At 40.3% G+C, this 18,712-nt stretch overlaps 1 protein-coding gene across 3 annotated transcripts in view; it reads right to left on the bottom strand.

Moving 5' to 3' along the window:
* Nucleotides 1–2,159: 2,159 nt before the first annotated feature.
* Nucleotides 2,160–18,712, bottom strand: part of LOC141772717 (dedicator of cytokinesis protein 3-like) — a 53,937-nt gene continuing 37,384 nt past the window's right edge. Inside the window, exons 36-54 of one of the 3 annotated variants that reach the window (XM_074644043.1) lie at nt 18,559–18,622; nt 18,357–18,450; nt 15,635–15,783; nt 12,630–12,716; nt 12,288–12,392; nt 10,909–11,050; nt 10,334–10,500; nt 8,684–8,770; nt 8,341–8,520; nt 8,171–8,254; nt 7,964–8,080; nt 7,640–7,764; nt 7,423–7,558; nt 6,357–6,438; nt 5,981–6,096; nt 5,737–5,821; nt 5,522–5,644; nt 5,068–5,150; nt 2,160–4,481 (exon numbers count right to left, since the gene is read on the bottom strand). In XM_074644043.1, the coding sequence (XP_074500144.1) occupies nt 3,873–4,481; nt 5,068–5,150; nt 5,522–5,644; nt 5,737–5,821; nt 5,981–6,096; nt 6,357–6,438; nt 7,423–7,558; nt 7,640–7,764; nt 7,964–8,080; nt 8,171–8,254; nt 8,341–8,520; nt 8,684–8,770; nt 10,334–10,500; nt 10,909–11,050; nt 12,288–12,392; nt 12,630–12,716; nt 15,635–15,783; nt 18,357–18,450; nt 18,559–18,622 (2,635 nt within the window). In that variant the 3' untranslated portion in view covers nt 2,160–3,872. Of the gene's footprint in view, nt 4,482–5,067; nt 5,151–5,521; nt 5,645–5,736; nt 5,822–5,980; nt 6,097–6,356; nt 6,439–7,422; nt 7,559–7,639; nt 7,783–7,963; nt 8,081–8,170; nt 8,255–8,340; nt 8,521–8,683; nt 8,771–10,333; nt 10,501–10,908; nt 11,051–12,287; nt 12,393–12,629; nt 12,717–15,634; nt 15,784–18,356; nt 18,451–18,558; nt 18,623–18,712 lie in introns of all 3 variants that reach the window. The other 2 variants (XM_074644044.1, XM_074644042.1) reach the window with 2 other exon arrangements.

The following is an 18,712-nucleotide window of genomic DNA, read 5'->3' as shown; positions in this document are numbered from 1 at the left end:
AATGGGTCACTTGTGCCACCTGTAGGCCACACATCACTACTCATTACACAGATGGTGTAAAGTGACTTCCAAAGCATCCGTGATCCATGTTCATATTTGCAGAAGGAGTTGCCAATACAACCCCTTACATTTAGTTGTAACACAGACCACGTTATGTTTTCTTTCCACGAAGGAATAAAACTTTAACTCCAGTTGCATTATCATATATCAAAGAAAAAGATGCTGCATTTGAATATCAAAGTATGTCGTTGGTGGCGGCGTGAAGCTTGAGCTGGTGAGAGCAGGGACCTTAGCTGTCACTGCAACTCAAGAGTTTGTCTTTTTATGTGTTTCTTCTTCTGCGGTGGACCCATGGGTTGTGTGACACACACACATACACACACACACACTTCATGCACACCACTGGTGGAATGCTACTAAGTACATTTACTCGAGTACTGTGCTTAAGTAAACTTTAGAAGTACTTGAGTATTTCCATTTGAGTCAACTTTACACTTTGACTCCACTACATTTCTGAGGAAAATATAGTACTTTTTACTCCACTACATGTATTTGACTACTCTAGTTACTTGTTACCTTTGCTAACAAAGTAATTGCTGCGTACATGTTAAAGGTACAGCGTGTAGGATTTCGCGGCAGAGGCCATCCTTACCATAATAACACTACTTTAGGAGCAACGGAAGTCAGACGGTGGCTGACGGTACCATGGTTTTGCACTCTGTGGCTCACGTTACCACAGTTTCACAAACGTGTTGGAGAACTACGGCCTTCAGGCAATGTAAAACCGTGAAAGATTTTCTCTAGAGCCAGCGTTTGGTTTGTCCGTTCTGGGCTACTGTAGAAACATGGCGGAGCAGCATGGCGGACTCTGTGAAGAAGACCCGCTCCTTAAGTAGATATGAAGGACTCATTCTAAGCTAACGAAAACACGATTCTTAGTTTCAGGTGATTATACACTATCGTAAACATAGTTATTAATATTATATTCCATTTCTGCTAATAGATCCCCTGAAATGTTACACACATCTGCTCCTTTAATGCATCACTAATAATATTGGCCCCCCGGTGATTGCAAGTCCAATTATTCACCCTCTTTTGGCTCTGTTTTGTTTTGGGACTCTACCAACTCCTGAGGGAAATATCTGGCTCTTTAGCTGCTAAATGCTTCACTATGTAGAGCTATTCTGCTGGAAACAGCTGTCTGCTGTACCAGAAAACGACGCTTTCGAAAGCGGTGAGAGTGAACCAAAACAGTAACGTTGTGGGCCGGACAGATGAACAATGAGCTGAAACTCTATAAAGTGTTGTAAAAGCGAGGAGAGCTGCAGATTCAGGTGATAATTCTCTGTAGGTTTATAACTACAGGTGACCCCTTTCACATTGTCATTTGATCCATTGTTCATATTATGTTGACTATAGCTGCTTTAAGTAAAAGATCTCAATACGTCCACCACTGAAGCACACACACTCTGAAAACAGTGCAAGCAGAACAAAATCTGCCTGCATTCTCACCACTGTGGTGTCAGCTTCATGCATTTTCATGACAAACAGCGCCATCTACTGTCCACTTTGACACACTGCTCCACCAATCACAGCACAGCAAAGGTAAGGAGGAAGAGTTAGAGCTGATAAAAGATTGTCTTTAATGTTTGGCATCGTTAATGAATTCCATACCACAGCAGTTATGGGAGTAGGAAAACCACTTTTACAACCAAACACTGTTTGATCATGCTAACACCATATGTACAGGAAAGCACATTGAAAAGTGTATAAAGTATTTATATGAGAAGACTCAAAGTCAAGAACGGTGGAGACGGCCACAGTCTAATGGATGTCCTTTTTCAAACACTGATTATAGATATTTATCAATTACACTGATCTCTGGAGTACATGTATATACACAAAACAACGATAAACCTTTTTGGGGCGTCTGCAATAATTCTCAAAAATATTTCACAATACTGCTGTATGTACAATAACAGAATTTACATTGAAAAATTCTATTGTACCTATATTTTGAGCATCACTTCAGTCACCAGTTCTCCTCAGTGCCATCGGCCTCACAAGAGATACTCACATATTGTATATATCTAAGCAGAGGTCCATCTCCATACAAAGTACAGCAGCTGATGCAGTACCTTCTGTCTTTGAAATATGTTCACACAACTGATGATCTCACATACAAAAATAGATGTTGTCTAGTCAGCTGACAACTTGATGTACGGTAACACAAAGCATCCACCTGCAAAAAAAAAAAAAACAACCAGGAAAATTGTTAAAATATTAGCTATATCCTTCCAACCCACTGCATCGCGATAAACAGCGCTGTTCTTCTGCTCCACATAAAAAGTAAACCTCTCTCTTAGTCCGGGCTTCTTCTGAAACACATCATTAGTTTTCACACAACAGAAGGTGATTGAGAAAGAGCCGCAGGCAGAATAAGAATTATTAGCGCTACAAACCAAACAACAACCTGAAACCAAAGCGGGACGAAACCATACAAAACATCACTAGGTAGATATCTTTTTTTTGTTTGTTTTTTCCTACAGGGAGCGTATAGTGAACAGAATGAAAAGGAGAACGGCTGTCGCTAAATGAGCTTCTCACAGTCCGGGTGAGAGGTCAAACTGCATTTGAGTGCACTTAAGGCAGGTAGGCGATTCCAACGCTGTCTGAGTGGGCTCCTCGACTGGCCACTCAGCGGGCAGGGGGGTCTAAACAGTGTCATCAGACGCAACGCAAATGCCACTGCAGCTGTCCAGTTTCAGCCCTCACTGCTTAACATGGTCTGACAACCGTACAGAGAAGGAAAAAGATGGAGGGAGAAAGAGAGAGATGGTGTTAGTTTTCCGAGTCCAGCAGGTGGTTGAGGTGTGGAGAGTTCTCGTTCCGTTCACCATGAACATGAAACATGACAGGTGTGATACCTGTCTGTCATTGTCCTCCCCTCTCCGTCCTCTGGAGATATCTTTGTCACACAAAAGAGACAAATAGAGACTTCTTCAACATAGACTCAACTTAAAGCACTTAAACAAAAAACCAAGATTGCAGCTTGTGCAATACAAATAGAACATCTCATCTGAATACATTCACGTAGTAGGTTTCCATACGCAACGGTACGGAAGGGAAATCGCCAGTGACTCAAGTTCATGTCCCTTGAGGTGCCGTTCCAAAGAGGAGAGCTGCAAGTCGATTCATGACAGCCCGGCAGCGACGCGTATCAAAGTGCGCCATTTGATATGATTCACTATTAAGGAGCACTTAACAGTGTTTTGGAAAACATAATGGACATTAAGCCTTTGAAAACACTATAATGTATTTTGTATTTATTTATCAAAATAAGAATTCATATATATGAAGCATTTAAAGCAGAGAAGTCACTTCGCTGTGAATAATAACCTTCGGTCGTTGCCGCCTCGTGTTGTGAAAATGCCATGAAAAGCAAAATGACGGGAGTTCAGAGCTTAAACTGCACCGGGGGGATCATGTTGGTTATGATCACGGTTGTCATGTTTCACAAAACGGTTGTCGTATTATTCTCAAATGAAAAAACATGCTCACAGACGGGTTGTACATTTGTGTACAATCAATATCAATTTCTGAACAAAGTGAATCTGTGTTATTGTTCAACAGATACATTTCTTTTAATTATATATCTAAGAGGCCACACGGAGCAGTGACGGCAGTTGTGCCTCGTACTGTAGATTCATCAACGTTCACTCCCTCTTTCCTTTCCTTCATGTGCACTAAATTAAAGGGTCAACTGAACACTGCTTCACATGAGACTCTTCCTATTACTGCTCCTTTCATTCAGTGCAAATGAAGGGAAGAAGACAAGGAGAACTAACTGAAATATAGCTGGAGCCTCTTCATCACTGGGTCTCCTCGTGCTCCTCGTTGATGCACTGCTCCCAGGGGTGTTTCCCCTGGTCCTCCCGGTGGCCGTGAGGGGAGTGGAAGATCCTGCGGGGCAGCGGGATGGGCTGAGGCGGCAGCTCCTCCTCGGGGATGCAGCCCTCTCTCAGGTAGGGTTTAGGCGGCACGGCCGGAGGCTGAGGCCTGCGGTACGGGATGTGGTGGGGGCCGTGAATGGGAGCGTGGTGGTGAGGCAGCGGCCCGTGGGAGTGGCCGTCCATCCCGGGGTGGGCGTGAGCGTGAGGATGCGGGTGGTTGTGCGGGTGCGAGGCGGGGCTGCGGTAGTGGAAGGGGCGGACCGGGTCCACTGAGTCGAGCTCTGGTCCGCCGTAGTGGATGTGCAAGTAGGGAGAGGCCAGGTATTCGTCAGGGGGGGACCACAGGTGACTGGGAAGAGGCTCCAGTGCGTCGTTCCTGATGGGGCCAGGGTCTGGATACTGGCCTCCGAAGTTACTCTCACTCAGAGAGGAGACGCCGCTGCTGGCGCTGCCGGACAGGGTGGAGTTACTGCCACCCAAAGCTGACTGAGGACTGGTGGGAGAGCCAGGGATCGGGTGGAGAGGAGACTGGTGGGAGAAAGAGGCAGAGAGATAGTGGGTGTCATGGGTATATTTCTCCTAACTTACAGTTAACGAAGTGTCCAGCGTTGTCACGACAACCTGGATTTCAACACGCTGCCTTCACATGCTGTGAGAAATATTGGAATTACAAGTTGCAAACGAAAGAAGATAAAGAGTCAACAACTACTTCATCATTCTGACATTGTCCGTATTTCAGACAGTGGGGCACTTTAAAATGGCTTCGTAATTATGACCTGACTACTGGAGTGAAACAAATACTGTGTCTACACTCAATCAAACAGGCATTGCTACAGTGTATATTTAACAAACTGACTGTAAGTGTGTGGGAGTTGACAACTTGGGAAATGGGAGCTTCTGCGAAGGCAGGGTTACCATGACAAAAGACTTAAAATGTAATTTCCAAAATTGATAATGCGTTTTTCAAAACTGAGATTACAATTTCAGCATCATAAAGAGAAAAAAAGGAGAAGAGGAGAGGGGAAGAAGCAGGAGGATGAGGAGGAAGAAAAGCCAATGTTTTTTTCATCTGATATGACTACATACATATATAATATTTCTCTGATGGCTGTACCTTTCGAAGTGAACGGACAGGCAGGGCGGGGGGAGGGTCGCTATTCTGGTGGTGAAACGCATCACAGTGCATCAGGAAGTGTCCTGCAAAGCAAAATTCACATGAGGAGATGATTAATTCATACTTTGCTTAAAACATTAATGTCTTAAAGGGATAGCTTGGGTGTTTTGAAGTGGGGTTGTATGAGGTACTTATCCATAGTCAGTGTATTACCTACAGTAGATGACGGTCTGCACGCCCCCAGTTTGGAGAAACAGACAGGAGTACCGACATGGGAGCAAAGCAACCTTCCGTCCATCATCTACTGTAGGTAATACACTGACTCTGGACTATGTTCCTCATACAACCCCCCTTCAGAACACCCAAACTATCCCTTTAAATATCCTTGAAAATCCAGCCTACATCTCAAAAGCTCTCAATCCCATTAAAAAACACAAGTAAAAGGAGCAGGTACCTGATGGGAAGGACCTTGGTGGGACAGGTGGCATGATCACCCCTCCAGCAGAAGCCGGCATGTAGGACATCTGCTCCCTGTTCTCTCCATCCAAACTCCAGCTGCTGGGAGCGTTAGGAAACACTGGAGGGGGAACCCAAAAACATGTCAACACACACTGTGATACATCTCATCTACATAACACTGTACATTTCAACCTGTTTGTGTTGTGTTACCTTTCTCTGGGAGATTCATATGAGGATCAGCACATGGCTTACAGGGGCTAACTTGCTGAAGTAAGGCACGCTGCATGTGGTTGTTCTGTAACACAGAATGTATCATAAATTCATACAGTTTTATTTCAGTTTTTTTAATGGCGAGTTAAAAACACCCACTGATTTTAAGGATTATGAACACATTTAGAAATCTGGTATATTTTGCACATTGATACACCCGTATGGCGCTGTAGATCTGTCCTACCTGTCCGTTCTCTGCCATGTTGTAGTACATGGAGTTGTTGCCCCTCTCACGATGAGACGGCAACAGTATCATCACTTCTCGGTTGTGTTTGGCCTTATCAGGCAAAGACGGAGAGCCTGGACGGAGAAAAGACGTGGAAATATTAACATTTATACCGGCAACTACCTCATTATATGCAACAGAGATGTCTATTTTATGTCTTGCTACCATCTATGTATAATTTATGAGATATCTACGAAAGATATTTTCTAATTCTCAAGCATCTGTGATTGATAAAACCTCCATAAAGACATTTCATATACACTGATATTGGGCAGTATACAGTACTGAATATTTCCGTCTCTGCATCCATCTCTGATGTGTCTTTCTTACTCACCTCTGGCACTCGAGGGAGCAGAGTTAATAATCTGGGATGAGTTGGAGCGGATTGAGCTCAGGCTGGAGGAGGAGGGGCTCGGCTGCAAAACAAAACACAGAGGAGAAAATTGTATGTATTTGGTGTATCCACCTTTTATATTTCATCTAGCGGACGGGAAACTAATAATTAAAGTTTATGTGCATTGAGACAGCAGCATTACAATGCGGTTATAGTTACAGTATCAATGTTAATACAAAAGTAATCATACAAGTATTATTCAATGTTTTATATCCTGAATAGACCAGTAGCCGGTTGCACAGAGCACCTTACGTTTTCACCTATAAGTATGATACTTTAGGCTTACACTGTCTTTGGCTGAGGAACTTAAGGGTGTTACACAGAACTCCTTAAAAGGTTTCCTTAATTAAGGAAACACGCTAAAGTATTTAGTGCATTAAAAGACATTTTACAGCAGTAAAATTCTACCGTTTCCATGGAGACCGTTTGCTGGTACTGCCAGGCCATTGTGCTACAACGTTGGTTTATTTTATTTTCATGTTGACCACCTCTCCGGCAGTGCCCGACTTCAAGCATGTGTGTAATGCAGCCTCCGGTCAAATATGTGTAAAATCAATTGCTCATTGTTAATCGTATCTATTGGGCTCTCCCAGTCGTGGAATACTTTTCTCGGGATGCATTCAATTTCTTCATTCATCGCCATGAACTCGGCTATGTTGCGATTAAGAAAGTCAGACATACCTTGCGTTTTTTTTCCTTATTTTGGTTGCTAAGATCTTTTGTGCAACTGTTTAAGGGATTACTTAAGTATAAGACCAAGATAAGGAATAAAACCTTAAATATTTAAGGGAACCATAAAGAAAAGACTTAAAGGTGTTTTGTGCAACCGATTCTATCTTAAGTAAACCTTAACTCTGACTTTTAGGAAAATCTTAACTTGAGGTGCTTTGTGCAACCGGCCCCAGTTTTCATGAGTTAAGCTTTATACAGTAATGTCCAAAACAAATTCATACCATTTCCACTACATTCATTCATTCCGTGTGTGTTTTTTTATTTCAAGCCTTACCTGCATGTGTAATGCCTCCTCTGGGTGCTCCCCCATTAGGCCGTCGGTCATTATGACGAGGTTTCCTGCCTCACTCGATGTGTGAGAGGACAGCGAGGAGGACGAGTGACGGATCGAACCCTGAAGGTTCAGAGGGCTGCGGGACGGAGACAATGTTGTTTAAGACTTTTATTTCTGTGTGTTCGTGTGTGTGCATGTGTGTGTGTGACATACTGACCTGTGTCTGTGTATGAGGCGGACACTCTCAGGGCTCATGTGGCTGTGGGAGGAGAGGATGCCTCTGGGAGAGTTGACACCTTGGCAGCCTGCAGGGCCGAATCGATCCACGCCGGGCACACCCTGCTGGGACCCAACCATATACTGCTCTGAATATTTACACTGTTCACACTTGCATTAAAACACTTGCATGAAAACATACAGGCATAATACTCACAACACACGGATGCATAAAAAACAGACTCTCTGCAAAAGCGGCGTTGTGCCTTTTGGTCAGCGAGAATAAAACCTGAGAAAAAACTGAGCCACATGTTGGACTACTCACATGATGTAAACCGGTCCTCATCATGTGGAACTGGTCTACCAGCTTTTTGTGCAGGGGACGCATCTCTGGATGCACCAGCTTCTCATGAACAGCCAGCCCCACTCCGAGAATGTGCACCTGTTCACAGGAAATCAGAGGACAAAACGCACTGAAGAGGATGTTTAAGTAAGAGTTCCATATATGATTAAATTCAGCGCTGAGTCTGACCTGCTCCTGCATCAAATCCTTCAGGTGTGTGATCCTCTCTGTATCCTCTGGATGACTGCTGATGTAGTCCTTATCAAAGAAGGCCTGTTGTAGAAGAGGACGTGTCAAAAGATGAGGATCTCTCGCAAACACCAATCAATAAATCAAATTCAATCTCTCTTCTTCTCTACCTCCTGATATCTGGCGATGCCTCCATTCACAGCCGCATCTATGACCCCATTTAGGCACATGCTGAGCGGGTTGATGTTGCCATGATGCTGTCTGTGTTGGTACTGGCTGATCAGAGTCCGAAGCTCCTGAGTTTTATTCTCCACCACATAAATGGCATTCTCCAGAGGGCTCACCTCCATCTGTAAATAAATATATGTATGATAAAAGGGAAGGAAGTACGTGTATATAGCTACACGTTAGTCAATTTAACACACTCCCTCAGAAGCGTGGCTACCGAGGTGTCCCTCAGGAGGCAGTATGTGCTGTATAAGATAATATAGAGTGATTGTTTGAGCTCCTCACCACTTCTCTCCTTTCCACCTCCGCCCAGCGAGAGATCCCGGGGAGAGGACGGGAGAGGATGAGGGTTGTTCTCTCTATCCACAGACTCTGTTAAAACATGCAGGACAGAGGTTATTATAAATGACAAGGCTGGGAAACCTCAAAACAGTGTTTTGTGTACAGTAGCATGTAGGTCAGTTCAGTAAAGAGTAAAAGTCCTGGTGTGGTTTGATTCCAAATTGAGGTTACTGTGTCAGAGGAAACTACAGTACAGTATCATGTCTGATCCAAGTCTCTAAAGCACTGTTAGCTGTAGTAGATACGAGGTGGGGTGTGTGGGTGAGTAAAGTAAGAACAAAAAGGCTTGCAATACAATTATGGCTTTAATCGATAAGTCGATCGACAGATAATTATTGTTTTTCTGTTTCATATTGTCTTTAATTGAACATCATTGTGGTTTGGACTGTTGGTGGGACACTTTTTTATGGGCTCTGGAATATTTTGACAGGCATTTCTCATTATTTTCTGACAAAAAATTATCAATGGATTAATCAATAATGAAAATAATCATCAGTTGTAGCCCTAAAAACAACACAATAAGTCCTGCAGTACATGGATGAGCTGCAGTTGATGTCAGAGATATTCACTCAATTTAATGGTCATTTCCTCTATACTAATGCAGTTTTCTGTCTCTGGCTTATGTCGTCATGATTTTGGAAACTTTTCCTCTTGCTACATTACATCATTCTGCAGCATTTATGACTAATGCACCTGCGGTGAAATAATCAGAGAGAGACTGGAGAGATGAGTATTAAGCGATGTATAGTCCATGTTTGTCCTGCTTATGAGAATACTGGAAACTTTCTGGAAACCACTGCTTCTCTCTAAACCTCTGTCTGTTTGTTGTCCCACAAGCACTACAGTATAACTCTCTCTCTCTCCCTATTTTCTCCTTTGTCCTCTCTTTCACTCAGGCTTGTCCGTGCTGGACTGTCGGTCGTCCAGGGACCTCTCTGTCTCCTCTGGCTGTCGGTGCCTCATTCCAGATGTCCAGATCTTCGTCCTTCAAGAGATTCAGCCTCTCCTCTTGTCTCGCACTCTCCCTTGTGTGCATGTTGTCCTTGTCTCTCCCTCCCTCTGCGTGTTTGTTTCTTATCTACTATCTGTATGAATTGTGGGATTGAGTTTTGGCTTTTGTGTGATTTGAGTAGTCTGTCTTCTTCCAGGTTTACATGGTGGAGAGGAGGTTGTGTGGCTCAGTTTTGTGTCACCTGAAAGTTGCTTGACATCCTCCCGGATCCATTCTTCATATATGTTTTACAATCTATCAATAATTTTGTCATCCTGATTGTCAATACTGTCATTTTACTATGTTGGTTTATTCCGTGCACACCCGTCACAAGTTTTTTCTTATCCGAATTGAGGGTCTAAGGATACAGACTGTAAATCCCCTTTTGGTAAATGTGTGATATTGAGTTATATAAATAAAATTGACTTGACTTTACTTGACTTACATCAGCTGAAATGCCTCTGCATGAATCTAACTGCAGTTTTGAGTTTGATCCATTTCATGTTTTTAACTAGTGTTGCGTCTGAATTCAGTATTTCTGTGAAAAACACTAAACTGTGAGGCAGGAATGGACTGAGAGTGACACTGCTGGCTCACCGTACCCTGAACTCATTCTCGCGGTCCTTGGGCCCCTTATGGAAAGGCCTGTCATAGTGGAAGCGGCTGACATTGTTTATGCGGTAGAAGCTCTTGATCCTCTCGGGCACACGCTCCAGCTGAGGCACATCAGAGATGTCTGACACTGGAGTCACCGCATAGATCTGCAAGTCTAGAAGCCAAGTGTCAAGGAAGTGACAGACAGACATGCATATTCACAGAGGACGAAGAGCAGGAGGGAGATTCAAAGGAAATGCTTACAGAGAGACTCTCTATCTCAACCTCAACATTGTATGCAGTGCTCCTCTTTGATCTGTAATAACCTCTAACACATACATAAGCGATGCATAGTGCAAGCTGTGATGCTGAAATAATTAATCAATCTAAAGAAAATACTTGTCAACAATAATCAATTTATCATTCAATTCATTTATCAAGTAAAAATGCCAAATATTCACAGATTTGACCTTCTCAAAAATGCAATGTTTTTCAACCAACAGTCTCAGTAGAAAACAAAAGTACACATTAATTTATAATGAAAATAATTGTTAGTTTTAGCGCTATAAGCCAAGCAGGATACACTGAGCATCACTCTGCAGGATGGTGTCGTCAGGTTGGTTGGGATGCTGCATGGCGATGGCTTGTGGAAATTCCCCCAGCATCCTTTGCTGGAAGTCCTCGAGCCGTTCATAGTCATAACCACGACAGACAAACTCCTTGTTCTGCAGAAAGGGGAACACAACAGCTGGATATATTCAAGACTGACAGTGACATGCTGATGAGAAACTGTTGCACATAACTCTTAAGTAGAAACTAATAAGTGAACAAGTGATTTTTGTTTATTGTTCTAGTACTGGTAGTACTAGCTGTTTTAGTATTAGTTGTACTACTTTAGTTGTATTGATACTAGTGGATAAAACGGCAAAAAAGGCATGCAGTTGAATTTGAAAATCTGATTTTGTAGGCACTTGTGAGCAGCGGAAACAAGTTGCGAATGCAACATTGACATATTATCACCTTTTAAGTTGACATGCAAACGGTTGCTTTTTTACTCATCCAGCAGTTATGGAGCAACATTATAATTCATTTGGACTTGTGTCTCTGGCTACCTGGCAAATGTAAGTCCAATGTTCACTCTCTTTTAAGCTGTTTTTGTCTCTACCAACTCCTGAGGGAACTATCTGACTCTTTTAGCTGCTAAATGCTCCACTATGTTCATCAGCTAGTTGCTAATTGTGTCTGTCTGCTGTTTGGTGCTGAGAAGGTAGTGTACAGCTTTAATAGCTTTTTTTTTTTTTTTTTTGCTGAAAACAGCTGCCTGCTGCAGCCGACACTATAAGAGCGGTGAGAGTGAACCAAAACAGTAACAGTTTAGCCAGACAGTTAAACAATGAGATCAAACTCAATATAAAGCTCTGTAAAGGCGACGGGAGCTGCAGATTCAGGTGATATTCTCTGTTGGTTCATTACTACAAGTGACCTCTATCACAATGTCATTAAACACATTTTTATAAAAATATAGATCATAGCCACTTTCATGAAATATATGGGGCCTTAAACGATAAAAATTGCCATTTAGGCTTGTTATGGTTCTGCATAGGAAACTGGAATTGGTTAAATAAGCCACTAAATGAAATGCGATATTTAGACAGTGTAGTGGACACATCTTCTTATATTTTCAGATGATGCAACAATGAGGTAAATATGCAAATATCTATCTGGAGGCAACAGATAAAGTTCTGTTATACTATGATGAGATTCATGATATCAATAGCTGAGATGTCTGGTAGAGGGACAACCCACGCAGCTCCTAATTTTCAACATCAACTTCCCGTCCTGGCTTTCTCTCTTGCTCTGTTACTGTAGCTGACTTTGTCTCCTGCTGAAGTGTGAAGGAGCAGAGCCGCATCAGCAGAATCATAACTGTGTCAGCACAGACAAAGATGGGACTAGATTTACCCTGAGGAAGAAAGGAAACTTCCTGCCATAGAAGCCCATTCTGAAGAACTCCGGCTCGATCCTCTGCTGCTCAATGATGTTGTCATAATACGCTGCCTCCATTTTCTGTCACAGAATAACAAACATGCAAAAGAGTCATGATGAATAATGATTAAATCACACACATTACTGAATCCTCTGCATTTCCTGATGAGAGTGGGCGTGCACAGGTAATTAGGACATTTTGTATGGCAATATACGCACTTTGCACCGCATAAAAGGATGACAATGAAAATATCACTTTACAGCATCACAGAGGATGTTTGTTTGATAATAACAGGAAGTGCGCAGGACCTGACTTACCCGTATCCAGCTGAGGCTCTGGTAATCATATAACGTCTCGTACTGGAAAGCCAGCTCCCGGCAGAGAGAGATTCCATATTCCCAGCACTGCAAAGTCACATATAAATAAGATGAGTGGAAGAAATCATTAAAGCTTAATTTGTCCTTTATAATACAGAGAAATCATCATTAAAATGACTGTAAGATTGGGAAACTTTGTAGGACTAGGGGAAAGTATACAAAAAATATAAAGTAGTGTCATATACACACGTTTACTACAGGAAGAATCACTGAGACAGCAACATCCAAAAACATGAGAAGAACTTCTTGGTAGCCTGCCGAGGTTTATTTATATTTCAAAGGTGTGAGCTAAACGTATGAATATCATATTTGCAATTCAATAAAGCTTTAAAATGTGTGTTATAACTGAAAAGAGGTCAATTTGATGTCAGACTTTATTTCTATTTTTTTTATCTTTCCAGGAAGTTGTATGTACATCTCATCATGCATCTCCGTTTACTTCTACAATAATGATTAAAAAATAAAACAGCCTCTACCAACAACTTGCAGGTTGAAGTTCTTACTAGTTTATGTTATGTTTCACGGAGATGGTTATTTGAAAAGTTAATGTAAGATTTTTTTTTTTCATGACATACGGACAAAACTTCAGAGTGACAAGACATTTTTTCATGTTGTTTTTCCTATCTATATCACTTTGTAACATAGTCTTAAAAAGTGCTTATAAATCAAGTGTATTATTATTAAAACTGAGATTGGGATCCATATTTATTATTGTTAAACTTGGCCTATTTTTTCTCTCAAAACTTTATTGAAGTCAACACATTAACAAACGGAACATGGAAAAGAAATGTCAGATACTGTATAAGGTATTTAAGGTAACTTACAAGTTAAAAACACAAGTCGAAAATATAAGGACAATAAGGAAAAGAAGAATAAAAAGAAGAAGAACTGAGATATGTGTAAGAATTACATGTAGTTGATGTTTAGAAAAATCCTCAATTGTCAAATAATATAAAATAAAATGAAATAATAAAATCCTCCATCCTCAAATACTTTTTTTAGACTGTGGAAAGTTTTTTTTGTTGTTGAGCAATTTTGACTCTAACTTTAATAAAAGATAGATAAATGAACAAATAAAAAACAATCATGTTTAAAAGTATAGAAACTGGGAGCTGTCACATTAAATGTACACGTATCTACTGCTTACAGAATTTTCCTAATAAAATAACAAAGTTGACTACATGTTCTATAATCTTATCTGACTTTACAAAACAGAAAAAAATATCATCTTGCTATTTAAGTTTTTGAGTAAAGGAAATAACACACTGTGTAGTACATATATAGTTATATTTTTTTCAAAGTCCAGCTTCGACATAATTTTGCCACCATTAATTCACTGAGTTGTTATGTGCTCTTTAAGCACATGTAGATTTCTATTTGTCCTGGATGAATTTTAACATTCGTGACAGCAGCAGGAGATTCCACAGGTACAAACCGGCTACTTATAGAGCAGCAATAAAACCTAGAGATGACAAAGAGTTAATGAAGAAGGCCACTTTTATTTCCTCCTCAGCTGCTCCCAGAGTCCAGAGGGCATTGTCCTCTCCAAAGCACAGAGACCAGTCAACTAATTTAATTTTGTGGAGAAATACCAGCCAGGGAGGAATGATGAGGGGAAGCAAATCACATTTGAGCAGACATCTAACCCTTACTGGGTAGTACTGTGGCGTGGGCAAAGGTTTGTATTTATATTATATGATATTCAGTGTTGCTTTAGTACAGGAAACTCTTTCATGATACATATGTATGCCAAATCAATGACAATTAGATGATGTTGTTTTATAGTCTTATAGCTTATTTGTAATTTGTAAATTGTACATTTTTATTATTTTATTCTAACGTTTTTATCTATTCTTTTGTTTTTATCTATTCTTTTGTTATTATACAGTTTGTCTCGCACCAAAAATGCCAAAGAAAATTCCTAGTGTATACCTCTTACACCTGGCAATAAACACCATTCTGATAATCCACTCTTCTGTTTATGCTCTCAACACTGTAGAAAGGATGCTGCCTCAGCTATAAAACCTGTGGTGGAAAGTACATTTACTCAAGTGCTGTGCTTTAAGTGCAGTATTGAGGTACTTAGCCTTCTTGAGTATTTCCATTTGAAGCTACTTTATACTCTTATTTCACTACATTTATCTTGCTATAGTAGATACGACTTTACATGTAAAACTATGATCAGTTTGTATAATATGATGAACTGTTTAGTATTTAACTACCCATCAGTAGCCTACATAAAGTAGTTAAAGCTCCACCTTCATAAGCTTCAACATTAAAATGGTACTAAAACATTAAAGTAGCCTCATTAATGATAATCAAATACAATATACATTTAATAATATAACAATCTTGGTGGCTAGTTTTTTGCATAACAATTATTTTTTAGATATATTACAGTAGTACAATACTGCTGTACTTTTACTTAAGTAACATTTTGAAATGAAGACTTTTATACTGTAGTATTTTGACACTGTGGTATTGATAGATACTTTTACTTAAGTAAAGGATCTCGGTTCTTCTCTACCACTCTATGAATCTAGTTCAATAGGTACAAGCACGAGTGATTTTTTATATAAAACATGATAAAAACTTTGAGGAAAATTATAATAAACACTACAAGATTCTGTCTGACTCCCAATGTTAATGAGGGCAAAATGTAATTATGTTTGGGAACAGCTGCACTGCAGATGAGAACAAACAGCCACTTGACGATTGCAAAAAATAAAAACATTTTAAGAAAGCTATAAAAACTTGGGATCTAAGTTGATTTAGTTTCTGATGTGTGTGATTTGTCCAGCACAAACCTACCAACACCGCTTCATCAATAGAAAGTTATTTGCATCCATGTTCACATTTTAGTGTCTGAGCCTCGGTTGCATTATGTACTGGCATTAAGTCACTCAAAACAGGAGTGAGAGATAAAGATGTATAAAATCACTTGCCTTGCCCTTGTTGAAGTAGTGGAGGATTTTACGACTCAGGTTCTCCTTGCGTTGCCACTCGCTCTGACAGGGGTAGTGAAGGAAATCCCTCAGAGGCCGGTCCTCCCACTGCAGCAGCTCCCAGTACAGCAGCAGGGTGAACGCTGCCTCTGTGGTGGAAGGGGTACAGGTCAAAGGTCATCAGAATAAAAGTGTATTATGTGCTATCTAGTAAAGCTACAGATGTTGAACAGTCTGGCCACAGTGACGATATTTTTGGGTCCAGTTTTTGTGAACAGATGGCGAATGTAAGTGGCACAAAGCACAAGTTGCCCAGAGCGTGGTGAGTACGTTTCGGTATATCGGCGGCCAGCAGTGCAAAGTGCACCTGCACAGTTGAAATCATATCAGCTGCTCTCAGTCCCTATAACAGTCTTTCTTAGTTGCTTTGATACAATCCTCCATACAGTATATGTTTCACTTCTAAATAGTTTCTAATTTACATTTGTTGTTTTGAGACATTTGTTGTATTTTTTGTATTTTCTGTTTAACATTATTGTCACTTATAAGGCACTTAGTGTGAATATGGGACATACCAGAGAAGTGAAAATAGATAAATAGATAAATAAATAGACTAAACAGACTTTGGAAACTGGTGTTTGTATGCCTTGAGTGTATTTGGTCAGCCATAAAGGATATTTTACTTTATTGTTGGGCGGCCGTAAGTAAGTCTGAATGAGAAATTACATATAGAAAGATAATATTAGTGACTTCTGTCATATTGAAATAGTTCCTTAGACATTTTACTGTATTGGCTGTAAAGACTGTAATAAAAAATGAATGAAACCAGAGCTGAAACAATCAGTCAATTAATCAATTAGTCGATTGACAGAAAAAAGCTTCTCAATTGTGAGGATTTGCTTCTTTTCTTTGTCTTATGAGATAATAAATTAAAACATTTTGGGGTTTGGGGCGTTACTTTGTACTTCTCTGTGATGGGCATTTTCTCACATTTTATAGATCAACCAAAAAGACAACCGATCAATAATGTATATAGTCCTTAGTTGCAGCTCTAAAATAAACAGTTCAACAACATGAATCCATTGCATCTGCAGTATAAAACCAAAGACAAATGATGCATCTTTCTATGTTTAATTCACATCTTTGAAGATGAGAAAGTTTTTTTTTTTAGACAACAATTTACACAATAACCCCACGTGCAATCACAGCAAGATCTGCAGAACATTAAAATGTGTTTCAATTATCTTGCCAGCTGCCTGTTGTTTGTTTTACGTAAGTGATGAATAAGGTTGCATTTAATTAGTCATATTTGGCTACATTTAAATGAACACAATAAAGCCACCACTGCCAATAATGTGAGTAAAGCAAGAACACTTAAGCCCTTTACACGATTACATAAACTGACAAATTCCCCTGATTTCCTGTTTACATGATTGAGAGTGGCATCACCAGACCTGCTTAAAATGTACTATAACCCCCTTCTAAATAACTAATTTTGCCTTTTTCTAATATAAATGTGAAATAAATCTCAGAAGCACAAGAAACATAAAACGGGCCGGTGCTCAGATTCAGTGGAGACTGTTGAGCAAAAGTCTAATGTCTTCATGTTACCAGCACCTAGTTATCTCTATCTCTACCTGACATTTGGCCCGTCTCTTTAGCCTGTCAGGGTTGTCTTTACACTCTAGCGTGATGTTTACCTTCCGAGTCTCTGCTTTCATCAAACTATTTCCTTATGTATTATCTTCTTTATCTATGGCTAAACAGGGAATCCAGTCTGCTGTGGTGGAGTTTCACCAGTTTTCAAGATTTTGAATTGCTGTACTTATTTTTATTATCTTGATTATCTGTTTGCTGAAAAAAAAAAAGTATCCAGGCCTGAAACTATCAGCTTTAAAGCCCTGCATACTCACATGTTTTCAGCTACTCTCATTAATTAAACCTTTAGTCGGGTTAAAGGTGGGTGGAGGTATGCTGGGAGGTATGGGACGTCATCAGGCTCCATAATAAGAGTATTAAAGATTAATAATCGAGTTGTACCTATAAACTGCAGCAGCCCACAAAGTTGTAAATTACACAGCTTCTTATCATTCATCTCTGTCACTGTCCTGCACTCACTACAGCCAAGCAGCATCCCTACTTCTCTACTGTTTGTATTATTTTAACATGCAGTTATAAAACAAGGATGTAAACAATCAGTATTTCCTGAATGAAAGGTCAATCCCATCCCCTCCCTCAAACTGGCTGGACATTGGAGAGTCTTGTATTTTTCTATCAGACTGAACTCTGCACGAAGCAAAAAAAGACAGTTGATTCACAACCATGCGTAAATAAGTTTCACCCCGTTCTTCATACAAATTAATGTGAAGTCTGACAACACCTTGAGAAGACATCTAATCAGCTAGAACAAGTGAAATCACCTGCGTGTGGGCCATCGGCATGCAGGGCCTTTAACCACGAGAAATACAGCCATGATTCTGCTCTATGTATCATGTTTTTCCCGCCGCCATAAGCCTTTCTCTACTTCATCTATTCTACTTCTTCTCCAGGTGTCTCTTTTTGTAAAATCCAGTGAAAGGAGGGAAACAACACATGCAGAGCAAAAGGGCAAAGGTGAGGAAAAACTGTGTTAACCAAACAAAGATGCCAGCTTACCCGGAAAACAAAAACCTCAATCATAAACCATGCACCGTCACAAAACATGACCCAGTATCTGTGTTACCTGTGAAGTCCTCTGCTTGGAGATGCAGGTCACACAGCTTGTGGATGTAACGGATGTACATGTCCTCCTTGTTGACCTCTGATTTGTAGAAGTTCTGGGGTTGAATTTAAAAGAAAGGTTAAAATCTTACTCCATGTGTGGAATTATTCATAAACGTTGTTTTCTAAAATCCAGACTGAAAACACGGCCTTGAATGTCTCACCATGAGGTTGACGGAACCACCAATTTTGTTCTTGTTCTCCATCTCATCTCCTTTCATGCAGTCCCTAAGAATAAAAAATACTTATTTTTCTCATTGCTCTGCAATTTCCTGACATAAACAATTAGTGTTATTATGTGTAACCTAACCTTAATCC

This window comes from Sebastes fasciatus, chromosome 8, assembly GCF_043250625.1.
Source record: "Sebastes fasciatus isolate fSebFas1 chromosome 8, fSebFas1.pri, whole genome shotgun sequence".
Lineage (NCBI taxonomy): Eukaryota > Metazoa > Chordata > Actinopteri > Perciformes > Sebastidae > Sebastes > Sebastes fasciatus.
This window is presented reverse-complemented; position numbering and strand designations above follow the sequence as displayed.